Source organism: Magallana gigas, chromosome 10 (genome assembly GCF_963853765.1).
Source record: "Magallana gigas chromosome 10, xbMagGiga1.1, whole genome shotgun sequence".
Lineage (NCBI taxonomy): Eukaryota > Metazoa > Mollusca > Bivalvia > Ostreida > Ostreidae > Magallana > Magallana gigas.
The window spans coordinates 19,471,867-19,497,326 of NC_088862.1; the positions used below are offsets into that span (position 1 = coordinate 19,471,867).

General features: G+C 32.7%; 1 protein-coding gene across 3 annotated transcripts; it reads right to left on the reverse strand.

The window, feature by feature from the left end:
* Nucleotides 1–3,598: 3,598 nt before the first annotated feature.
* Nucleotides 3,599–25,225, reverse strand: LOC105324339 (protein white). 3 transcript variants are annotated; one of them, XM_066073696.1, is made up of 21 exons: nt 25,085–25,225; nt 22,682–22,844; nt 21,589–21,747; nt 21,429–21,477; nt 19,427–19,616; nt 14,009–14,074; nt 13,700–13,798; nt 13,330–13,496; nt 11,456–11,527; nt 10,993–11,095; nt 7,782–7,859; nt 7,614–7,633; nt 6,741–6,846; nt 5,841–5,978; nt 5,656–5,748; nt 5,478–5,535; nt 5,273–5,350; nt 5,014–5,119; nt 4,008–4,108; nt 3,839–3,906; nt 3,599–3,719 (listed from the first exon to the last, which is right to left on the reverse strand). In XM_066073696.1, the coding sequence occupies exons 2-21, from the start codon at nt 22,725–22,727 to the stop codon at nt 3,618–3,620; spliced, it is 1,899 nt and encodes a 632-aa protein (XP_065929768.1). In that variant the 5' UTR covers nt 22,728–22,844; nt 25,085–25,225; the 3' UTR covers nt 3,599–3,617. The 3 variants fall into 3 exon arrangements, with proteins under 3 accessions (XP_065929768.1, XP_065929767.1, XP_034308754.2); XM_066073695.1 differs by having other exon boundaries at nt 25,030–25,195; XM_034452863.2 differs by lacking the exon at nt 25,085–25,225 and having other exon boundaries at nt 22,682–23,269.
* Between the last annotated feature and the right edge of the window lie 235 nt (nt 25,226–25,460).

Consider the following 25,460-nt stretch of genomic DNA (forward strand, 5'->3'; position numbering starts at 1 on the left):
AAATAAAATGAATCGTAGACATTTATAAATAAATAAGAGAAATTTATATATTCAATAAAAAACAAATTACACTGTCCCGATATATCCTTGATTCACATTTTGCTTATTTACTAGGTATTCATAACTACCTCAGGGTTCAAACGATGTATTGAAAAGAATGAAAAATATCCAAGATTTCTATGTCGAAACTCTTCCTTTAACTTATCAGGATTCAATACATGGCTCAAAAAAGTGATGTCTATGGGGATTTTTTTTATTGAAGCAGACCAAGATGATAACGTTTAAAAATTGAGCAAGGTATTCCGAGTGGCTTCTGATTGGAAAAAAAGATGTAAACTTTCCCCAATTATAAATCTCCGAAAGAAATCTTTCGTTTCTATGAATTATTCCGTGTGAAAAATGAATTTTCCCTTTAATTGATTTCAATTGCACTTCTTTGACAAGTATGTGTATTTCTATTAAAAATCTTGGGACAGAATGATATGTCGTCTTTATATCTGAACGGTAACCCATGATCAATAATGTATTATGCATACTAGCGAAACCTTTGGTGTTACGCGGAACAGCAGTCTAAAAGACAAAGTTCTTGGGCGGAGAGCACTGTGTAAGATGCAGGAAAATGTTCAGATTTTGTAATGTTTCCTTACTTATTTAAGAAATGAATTTAATAATTTTTCTATCGATCGACGTATCAAAGGAAAAATTGACCGGAAAACTTCATCAATGCACAATAGAAAATTAAAATCTGATCTGGCTGAATTGAACACGGAAGGGAAATACACGCGATGGCTTATGATGTTATTCACTGTGCAGCAAGATTCGTAAAAACTGGTTTTAGTTAAATCGCTGGACTATGCAACTGGGCATAACCATGCAAGGAGACGCTATCATGGACGAAAATAGTTGATATGTCGACAAATAATAATATGTATGAGCGACTTTTGTAAATGTTGTGGTAACTATAGATAGCCTTTGAGGTACTTAAATGATATATCAGCCGCTTATAATACGCCGAAGTAGTTGATACACTACTCATAGCTTTGCTTTAACAATGCTTTGTAGCAACCTCTAATGATACACCGTCCACTAATGATATTATGATGATATTTCATTTCAAGTAAAACGGCAAAATGTCAGGGGCATTGTCAGAATGGTGTATATTACAATAAAGGACTATATATATGATCAAATAACTGCCCCCCCCCCTCCCCCCAAATTTATCTAATTCTTATGTAGTATCGTATCAAAATCAAATCTTTATCCAACATTATACAGAGGTTGTCTAACATATTAGACTCAACATCAGTCACCAATGTCCATGACCTGTTCATTTATATATGACGTCACTTAAGTAAATTTTGATTGCAAATGTAAATGTCGTCCTTTTGTTCCTTGATAATATGCTTTTGTAAGTATAGAGTGCATGTATATTATATTATATCATTAAAGGTTTAAAATCCATCCACTAATGCAATTGAAAATGTGTGCAAATGTTTATCATTAGTGGTCAAGGACGTACTTATTTCACCATTTTTTGACATATCATTAGAGGTTACGATTTTTGACCAGCTTTCCTTACAGAACTTTGAACCTTTTACAAACTTTGTTACAGCACTGATCATACATATTTTAAAATTGAATTTCTTTTCAAAATCAGATTTTGATAGAAATGATCAATTTTCATATAAAAAGTCTTTCACAATTTTAACACCTCTTCTGTACCATTCTTTATAAAACACAGGCTTTTTATCCTCCTTAATTAACAAACTGGAGCATATGTTATGTAATCATTTGAAATTAGACTTTGGTTAAAATGTGTATTCAATACAATAAGCCATGACTTCAGAACATCTCTCCAAAAAGTATTGGTACAGTTGTTCAAAAGATTTTCAATAAAAGCGTCACCAAAACCAAAAAATCCAGACACAATATCTCTAAACACTGCTTTAAAAATACTCATCCAAGATTGCCCCCCCCCCCCCCCCCGCACTAGTCTATAAAATTATTCAAGTTCACCATATTCAGACCTCCTTCAAAGAGGTTTTGTGTCACGACTGAGCGTTTAATTTTATCACACTTGGATTTCCAAATAAATCTAAAAAAAAAAGTCATTGTTCAAGAAATTAATTTTTCTTTTCTTGGATTTGGTAATGAAAGAAGTAAATGGGTTTTTTTTTGGAATAATAAGACTTTTAAGTACAGTAAGTCTTCCTATGGAAGTAAGAATTCGCCTTTCCCATTGTTGGATGAGTGCAGAGATTTTCGGAATTTGAATATTATACATGTAATTTAATTCTGGAATTTTTTCCAAGTCAACAGAAAAATGAATACCTATAATAATACAAATTCAGTGGCTCCCCAATCTAATTTCCATCTTGAGCGATGAAAGACTTCAGATGAAATTTTTTTTAACCAAACCATGTAATTTTTGTTTTTGAGCTATTAACTTTCAACTCCGATATTTTTGAAAATAATTCTAAAGTTTCGAGAGCATTAAATATAGATGAAGCAGAACCGTCAAGGATGAGGGATGTATCATCTGCATACTGGGATATTTTATGTTCTCTATCATACACAAAAATACCTCTAATATCTTTATTTTGTTTATAGTATAACCAATATTTCAGCACAAAGAATGAAAAGATATGGGGCTACAGTGTCACCCTGACGACATCCTCGCTGTATTTCAAACTGTTGTGACAGAAAGCCGCTTTGGAGAACGGCCGCTTTAAAATTTGTATTGAGAATTTTTACCCATTTGATGATATGATTTCCGAATCCAAAAAAGTACCACCTTATAAATGAATGACCATGAAATTAATTGAATCGAAGGCTTTTTCAAAGTCAATAAGTATGAGTAATCCAGGGATATTGTTGACTTCTGTATAAGACATAAGATCATAAATAAATCGTGTATTTTCACCAATGTATCTACCCTGTATAAAACCAGTCTGAGTATTAAAAATATGTAAATCCAGAGTAGATTTTATCCTAAGACTGACACAACCAGATATTAACTTGTAAAAACATTCAATAGTGTAATTGGTCGCCAGTTTTTTAGGAATTGCCTAGGTTTGTCACCTTTAGGTAGGCATGATATAACTCCTAACCTCCGAGACACTGGCAATTCTCCACGTAAAAATATTTGGTTAATTGCTTTTTTAATATAGTTTTTAAGATCAGCCCAAAAGAACTTATAAAATTCAGCTGTGAAACCATAACTTCCAGGCGACTTATTTTTCATGCTTTTTAAAACACATTAATATTTCACTTTCACTCTAGTTTTTTTCTAAAATTTTAGATGTTGTTTTATCTAATTTTAGTAATATTATGAGGCTGGATAGTTGATTCTAAATCTATATCAGAAAGCTCATAGTCTGAATTTTTAAAAAGCTTCTCATAAAAAGATTTCACCTCGTCCATGATTTCTAACTGATTATATAATCTTCTCTTCTGATTCTACAATTTTTAAAATAATTTTATTAAGAAAATTTCTTGACTCTAAATGACAGAAATATTTAGAAGGTTTTTCAAATATATATTTTTAATTTGTTGACCACCCAGCTTTCTTAAGCAAGGACAAGGTAAAACAAGGAGATACACGTTGAGATTTTTTATTATGTCAAAAGTTTGGCTTTAATGAATAAAATTGTGAAAGAAAGAAGTCTAAAAGCAATCGTCAGCGCTGCTAAACATATCCAATCCATAGGAATGTTGTCCTGAAAGAGAAACAGGTCTTAAAACAGTGATAATTTCAAAATCAAAGTGAAAAAGACAGATAACTGTATCAATCAGAAACGATAACTGTATCAATAAGAAACTATGTCTAAAATCTTACCTTCTTATACCCTAAGCTTTCTGTGACTAGTTTTCCATTTGAAAGACATGTTGAATTTTTATGGCAACCTTTAAATATACAGGTGTACATTAGCGTAAACAAAAACAATAACAGCGACCATTACTGATCAAGCTTGAGGAACATCAACTGGACATTTAGATGTACAAACCTATTTGGTCAACATTGGTCCACTGATTTAGAATCATCAACTCATTGCTGTACATAAACCATGACGAGTATTTTATCCATAGGAAATACACAGGCACGGTTCTGAAATTAAAGGAGAATTTAAATCAAAGAACATTATCAATATCATTGATTCCATTCTGATTTTAAAATACGCAAATATAGACTTGGTTTAAAATTACGGAAATATAAACTTGATACATAAAAAAAACTTGAGTTAAAAAAATTGTAAACTGCAAGGTATGCGTTTTTGGGGAAGCATAGGAACTCACTAATATCAAACATATTTCTTTAAACGAGCACAACTATATTTTGAACGTTGTATTTTGGCTTGCTTTTTGAGATAATATATTAAAATCTCAGAAGTTAGTATTGCAGAGAGATTAAACCCCCCCCCCCTTATTTTAGAATGCAGTTTGTACATGACGATCATTTATTTACACGGTACTTTATAATATCGGTTTTCCTCGAGAATGTGCAGGAAATTGCAGGAAAACCACGAATTGCGCGTGGTTTTGGGTGAATGACTGGATAAGTTATTAGTCTTGATATTTTGTTTTGCAAATGCACAATATCTAATTGTAGTCAGTTGAATATTCTAACAAACAGAAATTAAAAAAAAAATTGCCGAATGTTTTGGTGGTTTTGAACCCAATAAGGTTCTTTAAGGTGAATTAAAGTATAGTGCCCTAATTACGTGAACCTAGAGAAATACAAATCAATGTAAAATCATGTAAAGAATTACAAATCGATTGTATGTAAAATATCCATCGTTTGGATTCAACTTTTGAAAGAATCATTACATATTTTGTTTTTGTTTTTCAGTATCTTATCCATTCTTGTATTTAAGCATTTTTGGAGTAATCATTAATATAAGGGGAAATACCTTATACAATACAAAAAATTAAACAAATCAAATTTGAAGTATTCAGCTCAAATCGTGACCATACCTTTTTAGAATATTAACGTTTTCAAAATCCTATCAATACCTATTATTTAGGAAGAATCCTCCATTCATCATGAGCGGCATTAGTAACAATGGCGCCAAAGAAAGAGCTGCAGTTATGGATGGCGCACTCGCAGAAATGACGTAACCTGTTTAAAAAAAAAAAGAAGAAAAAAGCTAAGAGAAAATACTGGAACCAGATTAAAACTCAGAAAAAAGTGAAATATAATACATGTAGTCAAACAGTTAATACACATGTATTAGATTTTCAATATACACACGAATAAACTTCAATATTTTACCAAATCCTGCAGCAGCATTAGCAACCAAAACAGATATTCCTATAGCTGTCAGATATTGGATTTTGTCATATACCAAACCTGAAAAAATAATTATTTATGAAAATGTAACGCTATTGAATTTCTAAAAATTTGTTATTCATAAAAAGGTGAAAAATGACTTTATAGTTTTTATTAAGTTTTTTTTTAAACTGTAAAAACCACATACCACTCATCCAATACAAAATCGTCATGAAAAGAGCAGGATTAATTATGTGTACAGGAATCTGCAAAAATTAATTGAGATAAATAAGGGCAATATATAATTATGTTTAGGTCATTGCATGTGTATTAATTTCATTTAATTTTTCTTGCGTTTAGTGTCCAATTTATCCAAAAAAAGTTACCTCCACAATAATTTTAGATAGGTAATAAATGTCCACTCTATATAATTTGCTTCCATACTCTCTCACAAAAATAGGGACCTCGCTAGGAAAAACCTTTGAAAAGAATCGAAATATAAAACACGATGAAAAGTTATGTGCAGAATATCTTTTACATTAGGATATTCTCAATAATGCGATGTACTTACATTTAATATGGGAAAGATGCTATCTAGACTTAACGATACTATAGCAAAGAATATACAGCCGTTAATATTCATGACGTCATCCTGTGTGTAATGGTTGTCCGTCTTTAAGTAGAACAATCCAAGGATAACAGCAAACAACTGAAAGGGGAATCAAAAGTTATTAATCACACAGTACTGTACAATGGTACTTTAGTTATAAGGTTTCTTGTACCTGACGCCTTGTATTGAGGAAATGTCATTTTTGTAGTTTTTACGAAATATGGAATCATTTTTTGAGTACTATCTTATAGTAATATGTTTTACAGTGCGACCGCTGAGGCGGCGAGTGCAGCATAAATTTGATTTAAATACAAGCAGGTACATACGTTTTATAATGGTGAATTCTATTTTGCGCGTGGTTTACCAAATGGATACAACTTTAAAAAACTTTAATAAAAATTAAGTATTTTATTTAAAGGTGTGACCGTCTGAGAGTGAATCTCAGTTCCACGATCGCAATTCCACTATCAGATTCAATAAAACCGTGCAGAGTTGGATCCGACCATAAATGACCAGAGCCGTCTCCACCACATTAGCAGAGGTCTAAATCTGATAATCTATCAACTCGCAAATACATCATTAATTTGGGTACCTACCTTGATAATTAACAGTCTTGTTAAGGTAAGAAGCAAATTGTGAAAAACTGCAAAAATAGCTCCCAAGTTTCAAATGTTTCTAAGCATTTTCCCTTGTTTGAAACATTGCGTTCTAATAATTTAATGAAATCATTCTAAAATTTTATGATCCGTGTGTGAAATCATTTTTGAAATTTATGATTTTGCACTCCTTTTCTATGTCCAGGTGTTAAAATACCATTATGTGATAAGATCATTGTTCGTAGTGATATAGCAAAAAACTCACCATTGCCTGAGTAAACTTGAGAATTACAAGGTATGGATTGCGAATATTTGTCACCCAACTCCTCCATAATAAATAACGAAATTGCTCAAACAATGGAGCTTGGTATCTGTAATATGAATAACGATTCTTGTTAAATATACTGTAAACAAGGACACATTATAATGAGACTAGCCCGGGGTCACTACCCCTCTGATTATAACTGACCCCCTTGGATCAAGAAAAGTACAACCTTGCAAACTGTATGCATAATTATACATAAGCCTGCTACCAATTTTTTTTCTTGCTTTTTTCAGTTTCAAGCTTTTTTCAGTTTCTAGTTTTTAGTTCTCTAAAACTAAAACATCAGCTATGTACTATGCTACTACTAAAGTGGAGGAAGCTCAAAGGTAACGCAGTGATTTTGTTTATCATTTGGAAGTAAGGACAACGGGGATAACGATTTATATTTGCGGGATATACCCGTCGACCACAGTTAAGATTTATCCAATCAATAGGAATTTGTTCTTATTATTCTTGTGGTCAGTCTTTTATTTTAACGTTTTAATTAAAAGTTCTTCTTGTAAACATTTTGTGAAAAATAAATAATACGTCACAACATGGAGATGTCCCATACTACCTTAGACACACTTAAATGATTAGCCAAGTTACATTCTTTAGGCAAGTGTCTATTATTGGTACATGTATCTATGAATATTTTTTCGAAACTGCATCCTTTGGAAACCTTTTACAAGGATTCTGAAGACAGCACAATGCCATAGTGAAATTCGAGGTGGCAATAGAAAGGTTACTTTTGCTCAAAAGACTGCACGCTTATGCACGTGTTCATCACGATTTGAGAAAATGAATAAAATATAAATTCATGTCATGTCTTACCTTCTACGCAGTACTTGATGCTGAAAATAAAGTGCCATTAAAATTATAAAATTGCATACATGATGTAACTCATTATCGGCTTATACTGAAGTTTGATAAACTCATTGCATTAAAAATGCAATTATTTAAGATTCGATGCTAGTACATAATTTACTACAATAAACTTACCGTCATAGATGTTGAACAAATGGCGTCTTTCTTATGTTCTTGTTGTGTCTGCTGTTTTTCAAACTCTTTACGGAACTTCTACAATTAATCGAAATCTGTGTGATTATTCTAGAAAAATTATAAAATTTAAAATAAGTGGTTTGACAAACAAAATATAGTATATATTAGATATCAAACATGGCACAAAGCATTCTTAGGTTGAGGGGATTCAAATTTGTAAAATATGAAGGGCCACAGCCTTTTTGAAGGGGAGATAATTAAGACTTATTAAAAATTTGTAAGTATCTTTAAAACATCATCTTCTCAAAACCCAATCGGCCAGAAAAGCAGATTAAAGTTTGATGAAACCATGATTCCCTTGAGAAAAGTGGGGCCACAAAGTTAGGGAGGGGGGGGGGGTATATAGAAATAGAGAAACTAGAACTGTCCTAATGGGACTAATACCCCCGCTAGGCTAATTTCAAATGGGACAAATAATTGAATTGAATAATAATTAAGGTTTGGAACACATACCAAAAAAAAATTCTAGAATTGTAAAAAAAAAAAAATAGTTAACAAAGAAAAATTAAAATCAAAATTGTCAGAATTTCACTGTAAATACATATCTATAACAGTAATACATTTACAAATGTATGTATTTGATGATATATTTTTTTAATTTAATTGATTTAAAGAAAAACCAACAAAATGACAATAACCCCTCCCTTTGCAATGAATAGAAATGCAATGCTCTTCTGTTGATAAAACTTTCAATATCTTTCTAATAAGAGTCTTGACAGATGCAATTAGTTGTTTCAAATTTTCCTCACTTTCTCCTATGGCACAATTGAACTCCATATCAGAAAATTGATCCCATAGGACTATGATTTTCTTTGATGAGCTTGTTAAATTTAATAAACTCCCAAAACATTACCATAATTACCATACTATGTAAAAATATGTAAAAAAGAAAATTTAATATTACAAAAAGTTTTAAATTTGCCAAAACACTACAATCATATCAGTAATTTTGAATTTCATTTAAATTAATGCCCAATAGGGTCACTTCATCAAATTACTTGACAAATAAATTTAAACAACCTCTAAAAATAGTTTAACTTCTTTATTAATAATTATATTATTTATTTCCTTATAATGATAGACCTTTTGGTTTACATGAAACAGTTTTAAAATAGCCCCAAAACCATCACCCATTTTACAGATTATCAATTTCCTCTAAACACATGCTCCATCTGAACCATGGCTCAGATAATGGCTCCCTTGGGACAAATGAATTCAGCCACACTTGTCTTTGATGTTCTCATTAGCTCCTAAGAATTTTCATTGACAAACAAAAACTTTGCATTGTCAGTTGATAGAATACTTATAAAAAATATTTTTTTTTTATAAATTAAGACATAAAGACAAAAAACTCCATCTGGATGTATTTATATAAATATATCTTAGAGTGTTTTCTTTTAATTAATTAATAAAATCTGTAAGGATTACCTCCCTTACTTTTCAACATTAGTGTACAATATATAGAATAAGGAAAATGAAAACTGTCATAAAATCATTAAATCTTGTCTGATCTTAAAAAAAATTGCAGGTGCACATCTTCAGATGGTGTTCAACATATGTACAAATTTTCAAACTGTTCCATGCAGTAATAAAAACTTCTATAGGGGGGACAAAGTTGCGTCTACAGACAGACGGACAGACGGACGGACAGACAGACGGACAGACGGACAGGGTGAAACCAATATACCCCCCTAAACTTCGTTTGCGGGGGTATAAAAATCATCTTACAAATACTAAAATAACAAAAAGGGTTTGGTATTTACCTAAAAATATTTGGATATTGGCAAATTTTAAAAAGATCTACTGTACTTAGTTGTCAAGATATTTTGATTTCGAGATAATGACGAGATAATTAACTCGTAATAACGAGATCGTTTCTCTTAATAACGAGTTATTTATCTCGTAATTACGAGAAAAAAATCACGTAATAACGAGAAAACATCTCGTAATAACGAGAAATAATCTCGTTATTACGAGTTAATTATCTCGTCATTACGAGTTTATTATCTCGTTATTATGAGTTAATTATCTCGTTATTACGAGGTAATTATCTCGATATTACGAGAAAAAAATCTCATTTGAGTTAATTATTTCGTTATTATAAGAAAAGATCTCGTTATAACGGGAAAAGATCTATCTAAAATGGCGCGTTCATTGTCCTATTCTCTTTATGTAAAGTGTATGAATTACTGCAATGTCTTTTATTATACACATACATGTACTTAGCATAATCATCGTTTAAAAGCATATATTAAATTTGATATTAAATCGGTCCAAGCAGCTTTGAAGAAATTTTATAAGAAGAAGCAATGCTGATTGATTAATAAATTAGTTGAACTATTTATTAATAAGAAGGATACATGGAATTTGTTTTCAGACTAAAAAATGTTAATATACAAAATCAATTATTTTCAATATACATATAGATTGTGTATGAACATATAAAGCACAATTCGGGTAAATCCTGTATATCTATGATTGAAACTATGTAGTCATTTAAGTCACCCGTAACAAATAGAATTATGTTTTTATAACTACGACTACCTGGTATTTACTTTGGAGTGGGATTATAGTATTTAAGATGCAAAGTATAATTACATGAAGTTCTTTCCACTTATTCATATAAGATGAAATGTCAAATCCGATCACTATATGTAAAATTAATGAATAATGGCCGTTGTTATTAAAAAATTAATCAAAATTAAATTAACGTTTCTGGAAAGAAAAAGATAGACTGAAAGGATGAACTAGTCTTTTAACGTAATCACGAGATCTTCTCTCGTAATAACGAGATTATTAACTCGGAATAACGAGATCTTTCTCGTAATACGAGAAAAAAATATTTTTTATGGGACCCTATTCGTCTTTTGTACAAAGGAAATAAGATTATTGAACGTGAAATCTGTGTTTTTTACCCAGTTTCGATGCTATGAGCTAGAGTCTTTTTTATTCAAAAACCATACATGTATTTATCTTCTGTTATTTGCTCTAATCTAAAGGTGTTCAAAGATAAATATGTATGCATCCATACTATATTCGGGCCATTCATGTCTTTGAAATATGAATCCAGGTCATAAACGTATATAAATTTTTATTTTTTTATTTTCACCTATATATATATAATTGATTAAAGCTCTTTCCTTCATCTCACCTCTATTTTTCTGTGACAAGTTTGTTCATGCCCAGGAACCATTGCCAATGTCAGAATGAAGTGATCTCCGGGGTTGTAGTTCATTGGACATGGATACCCTTGACTACAAACCAACAAACAATCTTATGAAGTGTTTTGATACGGATGGCGATTCATTCAAACAATTTCTTAATATTCAAAAATTTTCAAAACGTAAACTGTGAAAAAGCACTGATTAATAAAACCTAACATTATCTCAAAAGAGATATGACCCATTAATATATATTGTAATTTAAAAATAGCAATAATGATGGAACCTCTTTAATGTATGGTAATGTATTAATAAAGATCCATACAACATTATTATCACTGAAAACCCCATTCAATCTTCACAATTTTAAAATTTGTTTGATAACCTTTTTGTATCTAATATTAAACAAATCATATTCTTTTACATTTCAAAAACAATTCACTATTTTAGTACCTTCTAAAAAAATCTAATCCATGCATTGTGTAGCCGGTAAATACACAGTTTCCTTCAGCTAGAAGATAAATTCTACAAAAAATTAGCATGACAGTGGTGAATTACAATTGATCACAATGACGATATCGACATCGATATCGACATACACTGACGAAGTCGCAAAATCAATTAAATTGTCGATATCGGCAATATCGTACACAAAATGACGATATCGATATCGACACTATTTAGTTTCAAAACTGACTATGGATAGGCGATATCGTACACAAAATAACGTAATCAATATCGATCTTTATAATTTCATTAAAACAAATATAACAATTTATCACATGTTTATCTCAATATACGGTGGATATAAATCCTGGGATAATTTTTTTTACTCTACTGTGTGTTCTTACGCCATGTGACGTCATAGTTAAACATTCCGTGGATTGAGGCGGTTGATTGCCATCGAATGAAAAAGTACAAACATAATTAATTTTAGTTGAAAAGTGTGGAGTTGTTCCTTTAGTGGCATTTAATGTCACTTTATTTATATTTTTCATGAATTGATATGTTCAAAAATTAAATGTTTACGTTTCTTTGTTAAATGTTCAAGGAACTTTTTTTTACATGCGTAAAGTTGTTGATGTCTTGCAGTAAATGTTTTGTACGGCTCACGATTATAACTTTTACAGAAAAGATTAAGGTTTAACAAAAGACGAGGTAAAACATGTGATTAAAAAAATCAGTCATGATTCGCGATGGTATATGATTTTTATCCAAAAAGTTGTGTGTTTTCTATCCCCGAACTCGTTGGAAAAAAATCATATACCATCGCAAATCATGAGAGATCCTATATATAAATGAAAATGACAATATCAACCTTGATATTGGCTCTGATGATTTCCTTTGAATCCATCAGAAATAAAATTTAACCAGTATCAATAACAATGAAAAGAAAGTCTAATAGATAGTATTTAGAATTGTAAATGATATTGCAATCGTCTGTATCGTCGAAACTTAGATAAGCATGGTACGGTTTTTCAAAGTACTTGAATACGTCCTGCACAAACGCAAATCAACATCGAGACGATATCGTCGATAACGATGATATCGACAATAAATATGGACAGCTTTAGTTGTGTACATATGCCAATTCATATCGATATGACATCGTCTATATCCACGATATCAACAATACATATAGACTTTTGTTGTGGATATCGACGTAAAAATATAGTGAGTTGTAGTTGTGTTTAAATGCCAATCGATATCGATACGAGATCGACTATATCGACGATAGCGACATAAAATATGAACAGCTTCAGTTGTAAACAAATGAAAATCGATATTGATACGACACCTTCGAAATCGACGTTAAATATGGACAGATTTAGTTCTGTATATATGCGACTCGATATCAATACGATATCGACGTTAAAAATAGACAGCTGAAATGTGTATAAATGCGACTCGATATAGTTACGAAATCGACGATATCGACATGAATGTGGACAACTTCAGTTGTGGAGAAAAAAAACAACGATATAAATACGATATCGACTATATCGACGTTAAATATGGACAGTTGTAGCTGTGCACATATGCATTTGAGTTCTTTATTATTGAAATTAGTGAATCAATATCGATACAATATTGTCGATATCATCGATATCGATACTACATCGTGTCTTTGACATACCTCTAATCACGATAAAAAATTATGTTATAACGACGAAATTAAGTCGAAACAACGAGAAAAGATGTCGTTATTAAGAGATAAATCTATTTTCATACGTGTCACTATTTGTCTTTTGTATTTACAAGTACGTGTACACGTATCTCCTAATCATATATTTCACACAGTTCTGTTTTCCTAGTCTCCTACTTACTCATCAAAAAGAGCAAACACTTCTGACGACGGTTGGTGGATTGTACAAAGAACTGTGTGACCTTTATGCACCAGCATTTTCAAACACTGTATGACGCTTGATGCCATGAAAGAATCTAGACCAGATGTAGGCTCATCACAGAACATCAGAGGTGGATTCATCAGGAGCTTTAAAAATACATCATAACAATATTACTTATTAGGTTTGTTACTGACTGTTAACAGACATTTGTGTGGTCGGTAAAGTACATAGAATTAATTAATTGTATATTGTTAATTAATTGGTTTACAACGAGTAAGTATGAATATTCTTGTGATTTAGCGTTTACTCTTACGAAACACTATGATATATGAAAGTAAAAAACCTGTACCTCAGACGCAAATGAGAGACGTTTTCTTTCCCCTCCTGAAATTCGTTGATTTGTGTATGGTCGATCAATGATAGAATCAGCGCATTTGGACAATCCAAGCTGAAGGGTAAGAATAAGAATGTATATTAAGCATCTATTGATTCCATAGCAATTCTAATGATAATTATGTATGCTTCATTTGACTTTTTATTTATCAATACGATATATGTTTTGGATCTCTACTTTTTCTTTATACATTGTTTAGTATTAACCAGAGGTCATAGGGAGAAGGGCATGTGTTATTGAGTTTTTATCATAGTTAGAAATTACCTCCAACAAAACTTGTTCCACTCTCCTTTCTCTTGTTCTTTGATCTACGTCCATTTGCAGTGAAGCCTGATCGCAATGGTATAACACAGGTCTTATATTTTTGCAACTGGTCATTGATGTGTTAAACAAGAGTTGAAAGATAAATCGATATGAAAAAGGATGCTATGCACTTTTGACGCTGTATTGTAGAAGACGATGCATAAAAATTCACATAAAATGATAAATCATAACAAAACCCCGATTGCATACCTTTGAAAAAAATATTAAAATCAATAGAACATAACATTAAGGATTTCAAAATAATTTTAATTTGTTTAAATAAATTTGTTGAATTCGATAGAAAAATGTTATCTAATACGATAAATTTGTTTAACTCGTGTTAACGAATCTACTTTGTTAAATACTTTTATGAAATAGCAAGCAAATAAGATAATGAGAATAAATTGAGTTTGAACATTTTTCATAAGATTATTATCAAACATTCATACAATCTGTTATCTTTAATTTGTACTTTTTCCAATTTACATCAAAGCTAATACGGATCACGTAGAATACTCTGAATGTTCTTACCATAACAATATCAAAACATTCATTAAACTGTAGTTTACTATGACTATGAAATATAAATATTATTTTACTTCATACTTAAAAATCGATTCTCTGATTAACAAATTCATTAGTTAAATTAAAAGAGAACTTTAACGTATTGTTATATGCCAGTACATCGTTAAGTATATACTGAATTTGAGGAGTGTTGTTATTAAAGATATTAATGCCGTTTTAACGCTGTTTTTTTTTTTGCTACACGTATGCTGGGCTGCGTTTTACAAAAGAACTTACGACAGAGTCGTAAATATTTTCATTCTCATGGAATAATATTTAAAAACAGAACGTAGACATAGCCATATTTATTAAACTACTCTGATGTCCATCATAATATTTTAAAAGGCATGAAAATGAAATATTGATTTGTTTGTTTTTAAATAGCATTCATTATTTGATCGTAAGACGCAGCCCAGACCCAAACTTTGTCAGTGTGATGATCTACATAAGTTCGAAAATATCTGCAAAATGTGCAATCTAATTCAGAAGAGCTTTAAAAAGTATAATTATTTCCAATTATTTTTTTACTGACCGACCCAGTCTGTAAATGCCCACGTTTTAAATATTCATTATCACCTGATCACGTGATGGTGCAAGTCTATTCAGTATGTAAACAAGAAGTCGTCGCGAAAGCGGGGTTGGCATGCTGATAGCAGGCTACATAAGAAAGAAAAAGACAGAGAGACTAAAGTTTTGAGTCGAGGGTCCCCCAAAAGCGGTTATACTGCCGTTCTGTTTTAATTATTCTCTGATCGGGTATGAATCAAAATGGCGGTCTATAGGTTTATTGATAATGGTTATTCTTTCATAACAAAGGTTTTGAAAAAATCTGTTTTGTCAACTTCAAAAAAATATTTTCATTATCTAATTTTGCAAACGGTTTTTTTTTTCAAATCTGTGTTCATCTCGATTTTGCGCAGATTTACACTTACGTGAATCGTTTATGAATATGCATGAGAACATTTGCATTTATCCTTACATAACATTATCATAATATTCAATTATACTAATTAATGAACTTGCGCATTTGTAACTGTTTTTTATACAGATTATCACATTGACAAAGTTTGAGTCGGGTTTCCAACATAGCAAAAACAGCGTTAAAAACGGCATATATAGCTTTAAAGATAACCGACCCAAAATAATCGGCCGCACGGTCATTACTGTACAAAGTATTAAAAACAAATATCTAATAAGTATATATAGTGGTTGTTCTGTAAAGGTCTTTCTAGTTCTAGTTGTAGTATTAGTTTGTGTTTTAAATTCATTTTTATTTTATAACTTACTAGATTATACCCCTCGCAAGCGCGGGAATTAACAGTTTACACATTAATATTCTATAATGGTATATTTTTTGGTACATTTTTGTATATACTTTGTCGAATTGTTTCCTTATTCTTTAAAATTGAAATAAAAATCAACAACTGCGTGGTTGGATATTTAGAGGAGCGGACAGGGATGAAAAATCCAAACTGAAATGAAAAATATCTACATGTAAGTGGTCTTAATTATGTTTGTTGCAGCTGACTGAAATAATGAACTGTTTTTATTGTATTTAATTCAAACCATTAAACTGGTATTAAGTGTATCTCTCTCTGAATTTGTATCTTTAGGTCAATTTTTCAATATAAATTTTCTTACTGTCCCAAATAAGACTTCAAGATAAAAGACTGAAAAACAATCGGGGGAGGGGGACGGGGTTCGTTTATCCCCATTAACCTTCCCCTTTTTATGCATATTCAATAGACGTAGACAATAATCTGTTCTTAATGTTTACAAATTAATGTATAAGGTTTAGCTTACTACCATTCTGTTGTGATATGAAAATGAATGAAAACACACTCAGTTGTGCAAAATTTATTTGCATATTTTAAACAAACTAAACTTGCTTTAAATCATTACATTTGATTTATTATCTTTTATAGCTTTTTGTATTTATCGAAGTCTGATCCACGGTATCTGCCCGCGATACATGATGGATTCATCCTAAACTTTTTGTTAATTAGTTAACCCCGAAATGAAAGTAGGCATTTGGTTAATTTTACAATATTAACTCATCAGTTAAAATTCATTTATATCTCACGGACATCATCTCACATGTGCTGAAATATCAAAGGTGTAAGCATATACTCCTGCAGGCATTTTGTAGTTTATTTGCAAAATGTCTTAATTTATAAGTATAGATTGTGTCCTCAAAAAGAGATGTATTTAGTCTGGTTGTCCGAAAAATGGGCAATTTTTAATAATTGTTTCGTTGGTCATTTCTAGAGCTCTATATATTCAATTTGGTGGCTCAGTACTTATATATCCTACACTTAACTATAGATCCTCACTTTGAAATGCAGATTGTATGAATTAAATCACTTGTGTTTTCAATCTAATTTGTTATTGAATAATATCAAATAAGACAACATATTGTAACTTTTAACATCATATTTGAACATCATTTGTCCTTTATAGAATGGAAAATGTGTGCCTTAAAAAAACAAAAACAAAAACAAAAACAAAACAAGAGGCCCAGGGGCCACATCGCTCTCCTGAGCAACAATTGCCTTAATTCTGATCAAATTAGCATTACAGTTTCAAAATATCTTGACAACTAAGTACAGTAGATCTTGCTAAAAAAATTGAAAATCTGCCAATTTTTATTCACCTCTTTCTTTTGGTAAATACCAAGCCCCTTTTGTTGTTGTACCTGTAAGAAGATTTTTCTCTATTCCTATATAACCCCCCCCCCCATTTTGTGGCCCAACTTTTCTCTAGGGTATCATGGTTTCATCAAACTTCTATCTGCATAACCTGTGCTTTCACACCAAGGACCGAAAAACTTTCCCAGAATATTTTTAAAGATTTTCTCTATATATTCCTTTGTAAAAATTCAAACCGCCATCACGGACCCGCCCTACCACTAGGGACTGTGATTTTAAATTTACAATACCCGAGGATGCCTCTACACAAGTTAAAGCTTTTCTGGCCAAATGGTCTTTAAAAAGAAGATTTTTAAAGATTTTCTCTATATATTCCTATGTAAAAATTCATCCCCCCACTGTGGCCTCACCATACCAGTGGACTATTATTTAAAAAAAAACTTGAATCTATACAATTTGGAAATGCTTCCACTCAGATTTGGGCTTTCCTGGCCTAATAGTTTTGAGAAGAAGATTTTTTAGAGATTTTCTCTATGTATAAAAATGTATCCCCCATTGTGGCCCCACCCTACCCCCAGGGACCATGATTTAAACAAACTTGAATCTACATTATCTGAGGACGGTTACCCGCCAATTTGAGCTTTCTTGGTCAAATAGTTTTTGAGAAGAAGATTTTTAAAGATTTTCTCTATATATTCCTATGTAAAACTTGATCCCCCAATTGTGGCCCCACCCTATCCCCGGGGACCATGATTTGAACAAAATTGAATCTACACTATCTGAGGGTGCTTCCTGGCCTAGTTGAGCTTTTCTGGCCTAATAGTTTTTGAGAAGAAGATTTTAAAAGATTTTCTCTCTATATAAAAATGTATCCCCCATTGTGGCCCTGCCCTACCCCCGGGGACCATGATTTGAACAAACTTGAATTTACATTATCTGAGGATGGTTACCTTCCAATTTGAGCTTTCTTGGTCAAAAAGTTTTTGAGAAGAAGATTTTTAAATATTTTCTCTATATATTCCTATGTAAAACTTGATCCCCCAATTGTGGCCCCACCCTACCCCCAGGGACCATGATTTGAACAAACTTGAATCTACACTACCTTAGGATGCTTCCATTTAAATTTGAGTTTTCCTGGCCTAATAGTTTTTGAGAAGAAAATTTTCTCTATATATTCCTATTTAAAACTTGATCCCCCCATTTTGGCCCCACCCTACCCCCGGGGACCATGATTTGAACGAGCTTGAATCTACACTACTTGAAGATGATTCCATTATAATTTGAGCTTTTCTGGCCAAATAGTTTTTGAAAAGAAGATTTTTTAAAGATTTTCTCTATATATTCCTATGTAAAACTTGATCCCCCAATTGTGGCCCCACCCTATCCCCGGGGACCATGATTTGAACAAACTTGAATCTACACTATCTGAGGATGCTTCCACTCAAATTTGAGCTTTCCTGGCCTAATAGTTTTAGAGAGGAAGATTTTTAAAGATTTTCTCTATATATTCCTATGTAAAACTTGATCCAATTGTGGCCCCACCCTACCCCCGGGTACCATGATTTGAACAAATTTGAAACTACACTACCTGTGGATGCTCCCATTTTAATTTGAGCTTTTCTGGCCAAATAGTTTTAGAGAGGAAGATTTTTAAAGATTTTCTCTTTATATTCCTATGTAAAACTTGATCCCCTTCTTGTGGCCCCTCCCTACCCCCGGGGACCATGATTTGAACAAACTTAAATCTACACTACCTGAGGATGCCTCCACACAAGTTTTAGCTTTTAAGGCCGAATAGTTTTTGAGAAGAAGATTTTTGAAAAATACCAACAAATTTTCAATAATTCTCAATTATCTCCCCTTTAAAGAGGGTCTGGCCCTTCATTTGAACAAACTTGAATCCCCTTCACCTAGTGGTGCTTTGTGCCAAATTTGGTTGAAATCTGCTCAGTGGTTCTTGAGAAGAAGATGAAAATGTGAAAAGTTAACAACGACGACAACAACGACAGACAACGGACAAATTGTGATCAGAAAAGCTCACTTGAGCCTTTGGCTCAGGTGAGCTAAAAAAACACCAAGAAACCTTGCAGAATGAGGCTTTAATGTAATACTCAGATAAGCGCAAAAATCTCCAAAAAAAGATTTTAATGAAGCATTGTACATGTACCTTAAAAAGAAGGTGTTCTCTAACAGTCAGTGTCCCTAGGAAGAGATCGTCTTGTTGTAGGTAGGCGGAGATGTCGTTCATCTGATCTCTGTTTACGACTCTGTCATTAATTTTTATATCTCCAGAAATAGCCAGAGATCGGATGTTGCGGAAAGTAAGCACGTTCATCAATGAAGTTTTTCCGGCGCCACTTTTAAATCAACCAAAAAGAAGCAGTGTCAGTATAAAGAAAAGGTACGATACTAGGAACCTTTTGGTTGGTTAATTTAAGGATAATTTTGAGTGCTAAATTCAACAAAAGGCCTACCTGGCGGTCACCTGAGTATTATAGCTCAATGAGGGGTAAATGATGGACCCGTCACTTCATTTTCTAGCCTGAACCCTATTCTGAGACTCCTCTGAGTCTAATCCCAGCTTTTATTATTGAATGTTTTAAAGACATTGATTAATAAAATCGAAGGGGGGGGGGGGGGGGGGGTCAAAGGAATATCAGATTATCTACACCCTTGCTACAGGGGCCAAAAACTGTAAACATTTGGTGTAAAGAGACCTGCGGTCTTTTAATGGTTAATCTTTTATAATATTCACAGTTTCATTTATAATGAACGCAACATGCATAGAGTTTATTAACTTTATTTTATTATACAATCTAACAACGCACAGGTAATTAAAGTAGATATGTAAAATGTTAACGATGCACTGTTGTACGGTTACCAGAGTGACGCAAGTGATCTATATAACATATATGTTCACCATGCGACCAAATTTGTCACATCCCAAACCCTTCACTATGGGCAGTGCATTTTACAATTCAAGAAGAGGACACAATAGAAATCATAACAATACATTTAGTGTATCTCCCAAGACAAGTACAGAAACTATTATAAAGGGCCTGAACCCCTCATTCGGGGGTCTGGTGAATTTCACAATTTAGGTAGAGTGCTTCATGGACATCATAACCATACATTTAATTAACATTTATCTCCCCTTGCCGTAGATGTAGAGAAAAAGATTTTCTAAGATTAAATACATTTTCAGCGGTTGGTAACAATGGCCCCACCCAAGGGTCTGAACCCCTGACCTAGGAGTCATGAATTTCATAATTTTGGCGGAAAGCTTCATGAACATCAAAATCATTGTGGAAGTAGAAAAAAAATATTCTAAGATTTTTATACATTTTCACTATATGACCATATTTGCCCCGCCCTCGGAGATGAATCTCTGTTCCAGGGGGCTATGAATTTCACAAATAAGGTATATTTAGAGGGCTTTATGGACACCATAGCTAATACTTATCACCATACATTTATTTTTTTAAACATATATTGAAGTATAGTAGATGATTGTCAAACAGTTTAATACATATTCACGATATGGCCGTGTTGACCCCACCCTAGCGCCTGAACCCCTAACCATGGGCCATGAATTTCACAATTTAAGTAGTGGGCTTAAGGGACAACATAACCATGCATTTAGTTTTTCTCTAATTTTTATTGGAGCAGAGAAGATTTTCTAAGATTTGATAACATTTTTATTAAATGACCATATTGGCCTCCCCAAGGGCCTGAACTCTGACCCAATGTCCACGAATTTCACATTTTTGGTCGAGGGCTTCATGCTTGAATATTTATTAGCTAAATTTAGTTTTCTTCCACATTTGTGAGAGTATAGAATAAGAATTTCAAAATGTTTTGGGCCAAAACATAATTGGCATAATTGGTCCTGCACATGAGGTCATACATTTCACAATTTAGATTCCTCTCGTCCTAGAGTCTAGAGATGCTTCAGACCAAAATTTGCCCTTGTAGTTTTCAAAAAAAAAGTTAAAATGTAAAATTATTCATGGACCACGCAACGACGACAGACGATGACCAATTACAATAAGTCATCTGAGCGACTCAGGTGAAACGCAAAATGTTAATGTGAATTTTAAAAATCTAGAAAAAACAGGAACGGATGCAACAGTTTTTGTTCAATACATCGCAGAATTTTTTTTCGCTACCTTGCTCCCATAATTGCTACCAATTTGCCTGGGCGCACTTCACCACTTACTGTAAAAAAAAAAAAAGCAACATGATTGTCGTAACAATAAGAGAAAATCCGAGGGGTGGCTATTTGTATGCTTAAAATATCATTATTTACTGCTAAATTTATAATATAACCTGAATTTAGAATGGTTTTGCTGCAAGTTTCTTTTCGGATTTTGCAGTTAGTTCTTGCTGTAGTCGTCACTGTGACGTCACTCCATGATAACGTGACTTGTTGCCATTCAGGAATACGATGTAATTCTTTACTGCCCATCCCATTTTGAGCTTTATTTTCTGTAAAAATAAAAAAAATGAAAATAAATAATTTTTGGCTATCTGTATTTTCTATAAGAATCACAAAATTTAAAACCCGACAAGAGGGCAAAATCAATTGAATATAAGAGTTAAGTGGTAACTGCAACATTTTTTTTTATTTAGTTAAGCAGTTTAAATTTTTGTTATACTTTTTCACTACATGTATATCTTCAGTTCTTGTCTTTTGCAATGCGATTTGTCGTAGTTTACTGAATATGATTTATTATCTCCTGTCTATTGCGTGTAATGGTAAGAATATATAGTATTATTTGATACTGCTTTCCAACCGTAATCATTGTTTATTCGGAGTTAGGATGAATATGTTGAATGAAAATACTAAATCAAATGTATAACTCTGGCTTTGGTTTATAACAACAAAACAAATAGACATAACCAAACCCTTATCAATATACTTTTTGTTATGTACTTAATCAAAATTCCAGTTCATATGAGTAAAAGAGGCCCGGGAACACGTCTGGACATATGTAACGCAATGTTTGCCGATATAAGTGTTCATTCAATTATTTTTGAAATTGTTTTGAATATGTAAAGTAACTTAACCGCATACTCTGAAATTTATTAAATCGACACCATTCATTTTTCTTGTCATACCATTTAAAGATTTTTCCAGCGTTTTTAATCATACATGTAGTTGCGATTTATTCAGATGCTTTCAAAGAGTTAACTGCATTGCAACAGCACTATTTATACAACCAACACGTGCTGTCGTTTGATAACTCATCTCATTTATACTGACCAAATCAAAATTTATTCACGGGCATCTGACCATACAAGAATGACATTTAAATGTCTGGATAAATGATGTATATTTATTTGTGTATACATATATAGAGATGGCTTTTTGTTACTGATACACAAACACACACACACATACACACACACGTTTACCCACCTGAGCCCCCCAGCTCAAATGTTGAGTTATTGTAATATCCAACCATTTTCCAGTGATGGATGATTCCTATAGATCACTAATATCTCCAAGTTGTAAGCATCACACATTTATTTTATGGAAGGAACTTTGTCGATAATCACACCCCCTCAGTCTCCATCGTTTTCTTTAAGAAACATCACAAAATATAGATGATTACAAATTATCCATTAATACAATATTAGTGACGGCATTGCTGAATGTAAATGTGAATACAGTCCTCCAGACGCACTAACAGGTATGATATATCACCTGGTGAACGTCAGTAACCCGTAGATTGCTGAACCAAACGTGGTCTATTTAGTACAAATGCATACATCTAAGTACAACCCAACCCAATCGGCAACAATTCAACTGTCGCTGGTATATTATTAAATATCCTACTAGTTGACCGCTATTATCCGCTAGGAACAGGAATGCAGTGTTCCGTGACCGATGACCTCCGTGTTGTCGGGGTCTCGTTCACGCTGTATTGATTTTGGCCCCACAGGCTACCAGGTGAATGTACGGTACCTAGCATGGGTTAACATTAAACCAATACTAAACATGTTACAGATAATATATACTTGTTTTACTTTACCTGTGTTTTGTTGGCATTACGATAACTTTTATAAGCCATTTTTTGAACATTCGCATCAAAAGTTGATTTTACTCTGCGAATTAAAGCTGAGTGATCGATGTATAAGAGATATCAATTTGCTTATCATTATTTGGTATTCAATATTTTAAGGCGTTAAATGTTGATATCTTTTATGTCTGAATGAAGTGTTTGACATAGTAAACGGGGCATCACACCAAGATACACGTACATGTATATCAACCTCAATTTTTTAAGTGTTTAATTTCTAGAGTTTTGGCAAAAATAAACACCAGTATTAAAGTTTAAGTATTTTTCTCTATTTGTTTTTACAAATAGAACAAAAATAAAGGAGGGAAACCAGATATATGAGTCAACAAATTGATTTATTCCTAATTGTTTTGAATGTAAAATGCTACATAATAACCCTAGCACGATACTCAATCATACAAGTCATTAACCCTAACATTGATATTATTTACATATTATGAAGAGAAGCGGTCATTGTTTGGTAATCTCCGAGAAACACAAATTAGCAGAACAATGTGAACATCAAATGCAAAAAACATTTCAACAACAATTACATTTTGCGGATTCAAAAATATTTCTTTTTAAAATTATTTTCAAGAGGCATTACTTTTCTCTAATGCAATCAAAGCAAAAGAGTCGCTAGCAGACAATGGCGATAATATAATTAATAAGAATTGGCTTATTCTTACTCAAAACGTCTTTGTTGAAAGTCTAATATTAAGAGAAACTGTGTAGTAAAATATATGTACAGGAAGGTTCGTTAACGATTGAACTTTTTCAATCGGCTGGTAACGTTTAGGCACTGATAAGACAAATGGAAATCAACACTTCACGATTGCGTTTCACAAATAACTGAAAGTTTCGGGAGGGCATTAGGGTTTAAGTACCTTGTACCACGGATGATGGCGCAAGAGGAAGATTAACGTGGAAGAGAGCCGGGGTACTCGGAGAAAAATCCATGTGTCCGAGCTGGAGACTCTGTATCAAACAACCACTGTCGACCGCGGGGATCGAACGTATGTCGCAGCGGTAAGAAGCGGCGAATGTATTGTGTCAAGTTAAGCTTAGTATGTGAAGTGTAATTTTTTTTAATAGATAAATTCCTATATTACATGTACAATAGTGTGGGTCCTGTGTAAGGTTTTGAATGACGAGTAATTGTGGTTCCTGTGTAAGGTTTTGAATGACCATTGGAAATGCCTTGGTCAAGAATTATATATGCGCATATCAAGAAAATTTTTTCGCGGGGGGAGGGGGGAAGAATTGTTTTTGTTCCGAGGGGGAGGGGGTGTCCGAGGGGTCCGAGACATCTTCGGTAAATTTACTAAGTGAATTTAATAAATTTGAATTTTCCAGGGGTTCGGACCATCCCCCCTTTCTTTTAGATCCGCGCAAGTAAAATAAACGTTTGAAAATGGTAAAAGGTAAATAACATATGAATACAGTGAAGTCATTGATATTTTGCGAAGGGACGCTTTTTAATAAGTTATAAAACTTTCTATGAAAGATAAAAACAACCACAAGGAAATATATATTATTAATCCCATCACACACTTTATCAATCGATAACCTGCAGATATGAGCCAAACCAAGCAATGTGACTCGCAGAGTAAATCAGTGTTGTTTACAGAAATCACGGATTTTAAGCAGCCTCCTTAGGATGTTTATACTTTGTTTAAATGAAAACTATATCTGTATAACTTACCTCTCATTCATTCCATCCTCATATCCTCACATTTAAGAGGAAGCTTGTACCTTACCTAAGCGTGTCTTTGTAAAACATCCGTATTATCTTCCCATATGATGGAGAGACATGTTACTGTATGAATGCTCTAAGCGGCTGGCAGCAAGCCGCATATAACATCGTGTACTTTGTGCTACATTCAGGCTGAGGTCGGCTTGAACTTACTTCGCTAGCGAAGGTTTCTGACATGCACCGCTCCTCACACACAGCCTTGATCAAAAATATTCTGAATCAGACAGAACCTTCCAACAAAATATGTTTATACTGTAAAAAATTCAGGTTGATTCGGCTAAACTGGCATCAATGATCAATCTTTTTCTCGTTCAAGTCATCTTCGCCAGCCAAGGGTTTCTGATCCGCACCGCTTCCTACATTTGTGAGGAGTGGTGCGG

Excerpts from the sequence above, each read along its gene's own strand:
- LOC105324339 (XM_066073696.1), bottom strand. The coding sequence starts at position 22,727 with ATGGTTGGATATTACAATAACTCAACATTTGAGCTGGGGGGCTCAG. Across the intron at positions 7,860-10,992 it reads CTTGTCACAGAAAAATAGAG|AAGTTCCGTAAAGAGTTTGA; the intron begins GTGAGATGAAGG and ends GATTAATTGTAG. Across the intron at positions 5,120-5,272 it reads TAATGCTGCTGCAGGATTTG|GTTACGTCATTTCTGCGAGT; the intron begins GTAAAATATTGA and ends TTTTTTAAACAG.